The sequence below is a fragment of the Chrysochloris asiatica genome, unplaced genomic scaffold (genome assembly GCF_000296735.1).
Source record: "Chrysochloris asiatica unplaced genomic scaffold, ChrAsi1.0 scaffold00042, whole genome shotgun sequence".
NCBI classification, from domain to species: Eukaryota; Metazoa; Chordata; class Mammalia; order Afrosoricida; family Chrysochloridae; genus Chrysochloris; species Chrysochloris asiatica.
The window spans coordinates 17,738,176-17,748,793 of NW_006408560.1; the positions used below are offsets into that span (position 1 = coordinate 17,738,176).

Consider the following 10,618-nt stretch of genomic DNA (forward strand, 5'->3'; position numbering starts at 1 on the left):
TGCAAGCTTGGTTTCTAGTCAGGGTCTGATTGGATGATTGTATTTGCCAGAACCTAGAATGCTAAATACTTGAATGGTTTCCTATAATATCCATCTGTTGTTTTTCCTTTAATTTAATGGCCAAATAATAAGGAGTTCTGGTAGCATAGTGCTTGCAAATCAGGCTGCTCATCGCAAGGTCAGCAGTTCGAAACTACCAGCTGTTCCGCAGGAGAAAGATGAGGTTTTCTGCTTCTGTAAACATTTTTAGCCTCAGAAACCCTATGCAGGGTCACTATGAGTTGGAAACAACTCCACGGCACATAACAACAACAACAACAATTCATGTGATTTAGCAGCAAACTGCTTTTTCTTTACATTTTATGTTTGGTGAGTAAGGAGAAATGATATGCTCTTAAATACTGTCCCCAGATGCCTGGTTATTTCTGGTCTGGTAATTTTTCTACAATTATTTTTTGTTTTACATTTTGGAAAAAAAGCAGGATCTATATTAATGCTGTGGCAGGAAAATTGTTCTTTCCACAACTCTACGAAGTGCAGTTTTGAACTCTTTATTTCTCAGGCTGTAAATCATTGGGTTGAATAGTGGAGTTAGGATAGTATAGGACACTGAAATCAGAGCATCTTGGCTTGAGGAGTAGTTAGATTTAGGTCTTAAGTAGATAAATGAGGCACAGCCATAGTGCACAGTAACAACAATGAGGTGAGATGCACAGGTGGAGAAGGCTTTGTACCTGCCAAGTGTAGAAGGAAACTGAAGTATGGCAGAGATTATGTGAATGTAGGATATCAAGATCAATGACAGGGGGATAACCAGGACCAATGCACATAGCATGAAAATGACAATCTGACTAATGTGAGTATGGTAGGATGCCACCTTGAGTACAGGGGAGATGTCACAGAAGAAGTGATGCAGTTGGTTGGAGGAGTGGAAAGGCAGATGAAATACCAAAGATGTGATAATTTGGGCAACAGTGAAGCCACAGGCACAGGCAGCAGCCACTAGTCCCACACATACCTCATGTCCCATGAGCACTGTATAGCGCAGTGGGTTACAGATGGCAACATAGCGATCGTAACCCATGACTGACAGCAGGAAGGAATGAGAGCAACCAAGGAAGAGGAAAGTAAACATCTGGATAGCACAGCCCAGGAAAGAAATAGTCTTCTTTTGGGCAAGTAGGTCAACCAGCATCTTGGGTACAATGACAAAAGTGTAGCAGGTCTCAGAGCAGGAGAGGACAGCCAGGAAGAAGTACATGGGGTTGTGAAGGGTTCTGTCGAGTACAATGGTAGAAATGATGATGACATTGGTGCCCAGAGTGAAGAGGTAGAGGAACAGGAAGACAATGAAGAGCAGCCGTTGTAACCCAGCCAGAGACGAGAAGCCCAGGAAGACAAATTCTCTCACCACTGTTTCATTGACCCACTCCATTGGAGTACATCTGAGAGAGTGCTATCTGAATGAGAAAAGACAGTGCCTAGAGAAATCCCTGAAAAGCATTAGTCACAGAAATCAACTGTCATATGCTTTCAGATTTTGAGTTCTGAATTCATCACTCTTCTTCCCTGCTTTTTCCCAAAACATGGTGCTGTTTCTAAAATCAGACAAAATGTACATCTAACTTTGAGTCATTCTAACATCATAGCCAAAAAGAAGGTCTTAACATTTCTCAGATGCAACCATCTTTTTCTCTTCATTCCCATAATAAGGATACTTCTTCGTTTTCACTCACGGAATATCTAGCTATTGCTTTTGGTCTTCATTTGACTTTCTTGTCTTCACATTCTCCCAAAGAACTCTTTCTTGCAGTTGCCAAATAAACTATCTGAATATACCATGTTGATATATAACTACAGGACTCTTCTTCCTTTACATCACTTTGTAAAACTCCTACTGAAATCACAATATAGCTATTTTTTCCTTTATCACCTTCATGTATCTTTAATTAATCTTTTCCTTGATGTCAGACAAGTCTCCTGAAATTGAATTTGGGTCATTTTGAGCCTCTCCTCAAAATTTATATTCATGGCTATAACATAATGTTAAAACTCTTTAGTACTGTTTTCAAAACCTTTTATTTTGAGACCCAAATTATGTTTGTAGGCAATCTATAAACTACTTTGGAATGTATTAATATTGAGCAAATAAGGAGCTTAAAAAAAACTCATAGAAAAAATTAAGTAAAAGATAATGGAAAATTTCCATGAACTTTTTGAAGCCCCATCATATATTTTGACCTCACTTGCCTCTATTACTTGCTCATGATAGTTTATTACCCATTTTTATTTAAAAAATATTTCATTATAATTCTGAAGCCTAAGGAAAATCTATTTTTTTGGAACATCATTAGTACTTTCTGAAACCATAATATTTTCTTCCTCAGAACTCACATTAGACACTGATTTCCAATTTGATATAGCATTTGCTTCATTTTGAAATATTGTATTGAAATTTTCTAATATTTCCATTCTCCACTAGATTTTGTACCCATGAGGGAAATATATGCAAATTGTATATAAATTTGCTTTAATTCTTTTCAGCATCTAGAATCATATTAAGTAACTATACTGTTGTTGTTATTGTTGTTAAGTGTTATCAAGTCGGTTCCAACTCATAGGACCCTTCCTTGTATAGGGTTTTCCAAGGGGCTCTGATAGCATAGTGGTTACGAACTGGGCTGCGAACCGCATCAGCAGTTTGAAACTACCAGCTATTCCGCAGGAGAAAGATGAAGCTTCCTGCTCCCGTAAAGATTTACAGCCTTGGAAACCCTGTACTGGGTCACTATGAGTCGGAACCGACTCTACAGCCCATAACAACAACATAGGGTTTTCCAGGTGCGGCTGGAGGATTTGAACTGCCAACCGTGTGTTATCAGTCCAGTGCTGATCCTATAGCACTAATCTCGAAATGTTAACTTGATATATTGCTACATATCTCATTTATGGCACCCCAGGCTTCATAAGACTCCAGTGCAAAATAATCCTCAGTTTTATCTAATTATCAGCAGGAAGATTGCTAAGTACCAAGAATATGCAAGGATTTCTATACCAGAGAGCACCAAGTTTCACCTATTTCAACCTAAAAGATAAATCTCAGCTAACATTAAGAAAAGGGTAGTGGAGAAAGCATGTGGAATTGGAATTCTATGTATTCCCAATTCTTAGTGCTTCTGCTGCTTTCTAGAGCATACTGAAATGTCAGTAAGTAAGAGGAAGATTACAAGAAGGACCTTGCATTGTAGACGTTTATCCATTAAAGGTATCTTAACTAATGTCAATAGCAATAATAATGGCAATATGCCTTACTTTAGCTGAGAAACACTGAATTTCAGAAGGTATAGACAAGTATTGGGCACGATAATTTAAAACCAAATATTGCGCTATGTGTTTAAATGCACATATATATAGGGCCCAATTTAAGCTCCTCAAACTTCAAGGGTAAGACATATTCAAAGAAAGAGATTATTATAAAATGATTTGTTAATTGAAGTGATAGATAGGCACTTAGACTTTTAAGAACACTGCGAAGCATGTTTTGCATTTTCTTGGAAGAATGAATATTTTTACTCTTATTTCTGGGTTCTGCGTGGTGCTGTAGGATTTAACTAACTGTTAAATACAGGTTGGTAGTTTAAATTCATCAGCCACTTCTAGGCAACCCTATACAGGTTTGCTATGAGTCAGAACCAACTCAAAGGCACTTAACAACATATTAATCTTCTATAGAATGATTGAAGTAGAACACGCTTAGAATAGTATCATGAGACTGGACACTTTTTAGTTTCTGCTACTTTAATCCAGATGTACAAACAGTTTAATTACAACTGCATCTTCTGGGTTCTCTGTGAATACTGTCTGGTCCCTAGTGCTTTCAGCTTCTATGTTGTAGTTGTTGTTAGGTGCTTCGAGTCAATTCCGAGTCATAGCAACCCTTCGCACAACAGAATGACACAACCTGCTCCTGTGTCATGCTCACAATTGTTTCTCTTCAGTCCATTCCTGCTGCCACTGTGTCAATGCATCTCATTGGGGTTCTTCCTCTTTTTCACTGACCCTCCACTTTCCCAAGCATGATGTCCTTCTCTAAGGACTGGTTCCTCATGACAACATGTCCAAAATATGAGACCAAGTCTCACCATCTTGACTTCTAAGGAACATTCTGGCTGTACTTCTTTTAACACAGATTTGTTTATTCTTCTGGCAGTCCATGATACTTTCAATAGTCTTCTCCAACACCAAAACGCAAATACGTCAGTTCTTCTACAATCTTCCTTAACCATTGTCCAACTCTTGCATGCATATGAGGCTATTGAAAATACAGTGGCTTGAGTTAGGCACACCTTAGTCCTCAAACTGATATCTTTGCTCTTGAACTCTTAAAAAAGGCCCTGTCCAGCAGATTTGTCTAACACAATATGTCTGATTTCTTGCTTGCTGCTTCCATGAGTGTTGATTGTGAATTGAAGCAAAATGAAGTTTTTGACAATTTAAATATTTTCTCCATTTATCAGGTTGTTATTTATTGGTCCAATGGTGAGGGTTTTTGTTTTATTTACACTGAGGTACAATCCATCTGCATATTGCAGGTTTTTAATGAGTCTTCCTCCGGTCCTGATGCAACATACATTCTTCTTCAAATAATCCAGATTCTCATAATGTTTGCTCAGTCTACAGATTGAATAAGTATGGAGAAAGAATACAACTCCTTTTCTGATTTTAAATCATTCAGTATTCCCTTTTTCCGTTTGAATGACTGCATCTTTTTCTACATACAGATTCCTCATGAGCACAACTAAGTGGTCTGGAATATCCATTCTTTGCAATGTTACTCATAGCTTGTCATAATCCATACAGTCGAAAGCCTTTGCATAGTCAATAAAGCACCAGTAAACATCTTTCTGGTATTCTCTTCTTTCAAGGTCCAGCTGATATCAACAATGCTATCCTTAGTCCAAGTCCTCTTTTAAATCAGCCTTAAATTTCTGGTAGCTGTCTTTGGATATACTGCTGCAATCATTTTTTAAGGAGATGAGGCTTTCTACTCCCGTAAAGATTTACACCCTTGGAAACCCTGTACAGGGTCGCTATGAGTCGGTTCCGACTCCACGGCACATAACAACAACAACAACATCATAATTTTACTGGCATGTGATATTAATGATCTTATTTGATGATTTCCACTTTCTGTTGGGTAACCTCCCCTTGGAATGGGCAAAAATAATCATCTATTTCAACTGGTTAGCTAGGTAGCTGTCTGCCAAATTTCTTGGCATAGATAAGTGAGCACCTCTAGTGCTTTATCACTCTTTCGTAAGATTTCAATTTGTATGCAGTCAATTCCTGGAAACTTGTTTTCCGTCACTACCTTCAGTGCAACATGTACTTCTTCCTTTAGTGTCATTGGTCCTTGATGATATGCTACCTCTTGAAATGATTGAACATTGATCATTTCTTTTTGTTACAGTGACGCTATGCATACCTCCCATCTTCTTTTGATGCTTTCTGCACCAATCAATATTTGGCCTATAGAATCCCTCAGTATTAAAAGTTGAGGCTTGAATTTTTTTTAAGTTCTTTCAATCTGAGAAATGCTGTGTATGCTCTTCCCTTTTTATTTTCTAACTCCTGGTCTTTGCACATTTCATTATAATACATGCGTTTGTATTCAGACAAATAGAGCTGCCTTTTGAAATTTTCTGTTCAGCTCTTTTACTTCCTCATTTTTTCCATTTGTTTTGGCATCTCAGTGTTGTAGAATAAATTTCAGTGTTTCTTCTGACATCCATTTTGGTCTCTTTTCTTTTCTGTATATATATATATATTTGTGAATGGAGTGAAGGTTTGCAGACAAGATCAACTTTACATTTAACAAATCATACACTTTGTTTCATCTCAGTGATTACAATTCCCTCCATGCAACAACAGTTATTCACTTTCTCCCTGTGGTTCCATTGGCATTCCACCCAACATTAATCCCTTCTCAACTTTGTCCTGACTTTCCTGTCTTTTTAATGACCTTTTCCTTCCTTCCTGGATGATGTTCTTGATGTAATCCCACAACTCTTCTGTTCTTCAACCATTAGTCTCTAATGCATCAAATCTGTTCTTCAGATGGTCTGTAAATCCAGGTGGGATATGTTCAAGGTCATATTTTAGCTCTTGTGGGCTTGTTTCATTTTTATAATTCTGTAATTACACTTACATTTCCATGAAACCGTACAAAAGAGATAAATCTCTTCCTTTTCTCCATCTTATTTCTTTGGTTCTTTTCCCAGTGCTCAAGACAAGGTTCTTTATCACTTGTTGCTGTTGTTAAGGGTTTCTGAGGAGCAGCTGGTAGGTTTGAACTGCCAACCTTGTGGTTCGTAGTCCAGTGTTGATCCTACAGCGCCACACCAGGAGTTCAAGGGAACTAACACTGGCAACAGTGGGATTCGAACTCATGCGTCTAGAGTGAGTGGTGTCTTAATCCAGCACCTTAGACCACTAGGCCATGCTACCTACCATTTTCACTTGTTGTTAAGTGCCACTGAGTCGGTTCCGACCCATAGCGATCGTGTATAGGGTTTCCGAGGAGTAGCTGGTGAACTTGACCTTGCAGTTCAAATGGCTTTGCAATCTGACGCATTAGCCCACAGGGCCACACCAGGACTCCCCTTTAGTACTTTGTTGTTAAGTGCTGCTGAGTCATTTCCATCCCATAGTGACCCTGTATAGGATTTCCAAGGAGTGGCTGGTGAGCTTGAACCACCGATCTTGTGGTTCAATGACTTTGCAGTCCAGCACATTAGCCCACAGTGCCAGGTGGGAAGTTCATGGGTAATGCTTTATTAGCTTTTAAAATCTAGAATCCCTGCTTCTCATAATTACTAATTAATTTCCTCATATATCATGTGAAATTTTACTCTCATGAGCACATGTGAAGTTGTGTAATAGATGAATAAAATGTGTGTCGAACTTAGACAGATGTGGACTTGAATCCTGGCTCTGGCATGTACAGGTGGGGGGCTAAGCCCTCGAATTTTTCAAAGCTCATTTTCTCATTTCTATGGAAGAAGAGTAATTCTTGTCTCCGTAGGTTACTGTGAGAGTTAATTGAAAGTATGTATCTGTAAAAGACTAGCTCTATAAATGTTGCTGTTGTTGTTGTTAAGTGTGTCTAGTCGGTTTCGACTCATAGCAACCCCGTATAGAGTTTCTGAGGAGTGTTTGGTGGATTTGAACTCTTGGATTTAAACAGTCCAGTGATTATTCTACAGCACCACACCAGGATAAATGGTGGTGGTGGTGCATATGTGCTGTGGAGTCGGTTTCTGAGGCTGTAAATCTTTACAGGAGCAAAAAGCCTCATCTTTCTCTCATGGAACCGCTGATACTTTCAAACTGCTAACCTTGAGGTTAGCAACCCAACTAGTAACCACTATGCTATCAGAGCTCCTTGCTCAATAAATGTTGTTGTTCTTGTTAAGTGTCATCAAGTCGGTTCCGACCCATGGCAATCCTTTATAGGGTTTCCAAGGAGCAGCTGGGGAGCTTGAACCACCAACCTTACAGTTCAAACGACTTTGCAGTCTGGCGCATTAACCCACAGTGCCACACCAGAACAATCAAGGATGCCAGGTGGTACTGTAGTTAAGCACTCAGCTGCCACCTGAAAGGTTGACAGTTTGAACCCACTAGCTACTCTGTGAAAGAAAGATGTGGCAGTTGGCTTCAGTAAAGATATACAGCTTTGGAAACCTGATTGAAATCCTAATGGCACACTAAGAATCAGAACCAGATCAATAGCAGTAGGATTTTATAAATTTTTGTTGTTGTTGTTTTGTTATTGTTACTCAATAAATAATTACTTCATTTTTTGCTTTATTGGGATTGGGATCAGAAACATTTTCACTGGTAATATTGGTTAAATTCATTTAACTCATGGCAAGTTTTTGAAACTGCCTTGTCTGTGTTTTTCGGGGGAGGGAAAATGTAAGGGATCATCATTTCCTTGAGATTTGCTAAGCCTGACTGAAAGTAGCTTGATTTTTCTATGGAGTACTGTTCTGTATTCGGAGATAGGCAAGGGTTACTTTCAGTGTCTTGTTGCTCTTTGGTCAAGAGTTATTTATGTAAGTTACCTATACCTGGTAGGAAGTAAAGAAAGTTTTTAAAATTTTCTGGTTTGGGGGCATAGATGATAAACTTAGAAATATTAAGGAATCTTGTTGTTTTTAAGTACCATCGAGTCAGTTCTGACTCATAGTGACCATGTATAGGGTTTCTGAGGAGTGGCTGATGGGTTTTTACCACCAACCTTGTTAGGAGTTCAGTGTTAGCCAACAGCACCACACCAGAACTCCTAACTAATCTTAGTCATACATATATGTAAACTTAGGTGTTGCTCATTATAGATGCTTTATAATTACTGATGACATGTGTTATGTAAACATACTTTATCTACACATTTAGGCATAAACCTCAACTATTCTGAGTTCTTGAAAACCCTAAAAATTCTCAAACTTTATTTTGCTCTGAGCACTACAGATATAGATATAAATAAAATCCCTGTTCCTTTTTCAGCACCAAGCATTAGTCATAAGACAGATATCATAAGCACTGTTAAGAACATACAAATGTACAGAAATTTTTGAGGAAGAAAAAATAATTTCAGGAAAGGTTTTGAAGAGCCAATAACATTTGAATATCACCTTTAAGCATTGTGATAAAAATATAGGCTGAGTCTACATGGGTTTATTTAAGTCAGCAATTTGATTGAATTGATTAATATGTAGAATAAAGTTGATTACTCTTCAAAATAGAAACAAGTACCCAGTTGTTTTGTGCTCCAAAAACATGGAGGCATCCCATTTACAATGGGAAAACAAGTTTGCCCAGACTTGTGAAACAAGAGACAAAGGAAAAATAACAATGGCATTCATTTTTTCCCTTTTCCTTGATTCTGTTTTATTACCATAAGCATCAAGTTCAGTCTACAAACTAAAAACACAAAACAAACAAAGAAAAAACACCTCAACTTCTTTGATAAATATTGTCCTAGTCTATCAGTATCAATTTTGATATCTCCAGGTGAGAAAAGAAAACAGAACTCTGCCAACCTCCTTCAATATGAAGGCATCTAGTAAAAAAGGCATCTAGTAAAATGCTGTTATGTTCAAGTTCCAACTCCGTCTTTTAAAGATCTAGCCTAGTAGTCTCATTTGACAAATAAAGTAACTGAGCTTCACAAATTGCTGTGATGATCCCAAGCTAGAAAGCAACTAAGTGGATGTGTTAACAACAAAACAGAGGTCTTGGTTTTTCAGTGATGTTTCTCCTAGAGATGTTCATCATGCAGATACTTTTGCTTTCTCTTTGTGCATAGAATTTACTTATTGTGTTGTCTTCCTGTGTCTACCTCTTCTGGTTGTACTTGTGCCAGTATTTCTGACTATTTTTGAGGTTCCAGATGGTAGTGCACTTTGTTTCATTATTATCAGTGAACTGTAATTATTTGCAGAGCACTCCTTAAATTCTCTGCCATGTATTAGGTATTATAACTTTGGATAATGCCTAAAGCAGTACTTTCTTAAAAAAAAAATTATTTAAGATTTTGTCATAAAAATACTGTTGTCCCAGTTTAATTAAATCATAATCAAGATAATATAAATTATCCAACATATACATTTAGGAAGAGCAATGAGTCAGTTACTTTAGAATATGTATAAAATATATCTGTATAACTTTCGAGAAATTCACATTAAATTTTAAGTAATCCCCTAGTTATTATCCTAGTTATTTAGAAACCACATCCTTAATTGTAACTCTATTCAATGTTACTCATCACCATAGGCTCCATCACTTTTTCCTGTCTCTTACCTGAAACGTGAAACTTAAGTTCCACTGTGGAGGCACTTGTTTGCTCTCACTTTCTGTTCATTGTCCAGCTAAATATAATAGCTGCTCAGTCTGAGATGGATGTCTGTGATTATAGGTAGACACTCATTCACCTTCTGTCTCCCTTAAAGGAGCCGGAGACACAGAAGTTACAGAAGACAGACTCCAAGTTAAGTGCTGAAAGGGTAACAGTGAAAATAGGCCAGAGGCTACATAGAGATAGAAATTAGATTATGGTCTGGTTATTTAGATCTCAATCAAAGTCATATGCATTCAGACTGCTCCTATCATTTTGTGCCACTGACCGAAGTTGACAACACACAGCAAATAGTGACCATAAAGTGATTGCTGCTTTTATTATTGGTACTGGCTGATTCTTCTGTGGGTCTCCTGGTGCCAAAGTCATTGCCATGGAGACGTTGCACTGGGTTTAATTAAAAGCTGAGTTGATTATGGAAAACAGAGACAAATTACAAAATGCCAAATGGCTCAAAATGGGCCCAGACAGTAGGACTTGGGGAGCAGAAGGCTCAAACGCTTTCAGGCGCCACAAGTTTAGAAAATCTGACTAATTTTAAGTTGATTTTTCAGTTTTTCAAGGTTTCATATTACATGTATTCTGATAATGCAAAAGTACATTATTCATAATATAGGAGCTCTGGTAGCGTAGTGGTTACGAATCGGGCTGCGAACCGGAAGGTCAGCAGTTCAAAACTACCAGCTGCTCAGCGGG

The 10,618-nt window shown here is 37.9% G+C and overlaps 1 protein-coding gene across 1 annotated transcript; it reads right to left on the reverse strand.

Moving 5' to 3' along the window:
- Positions 1 to 490: 490 nt before the first annotated feature.
- LOC102821134 (olfactory receptor 10K2-like) lies at positions 491 to 1,435 on the reverse strand. The gene has a single exon (XM_006861615.1). It carries the CDS (start codon positions 1,433 to 1,435, stop codon positions 491 to 493), a length of 945 nt encoding a protein of 314 aa, XP_006861677.1.
- Positions 1,436 to 10,618: the final 9,183 nt, after the last annotated feature.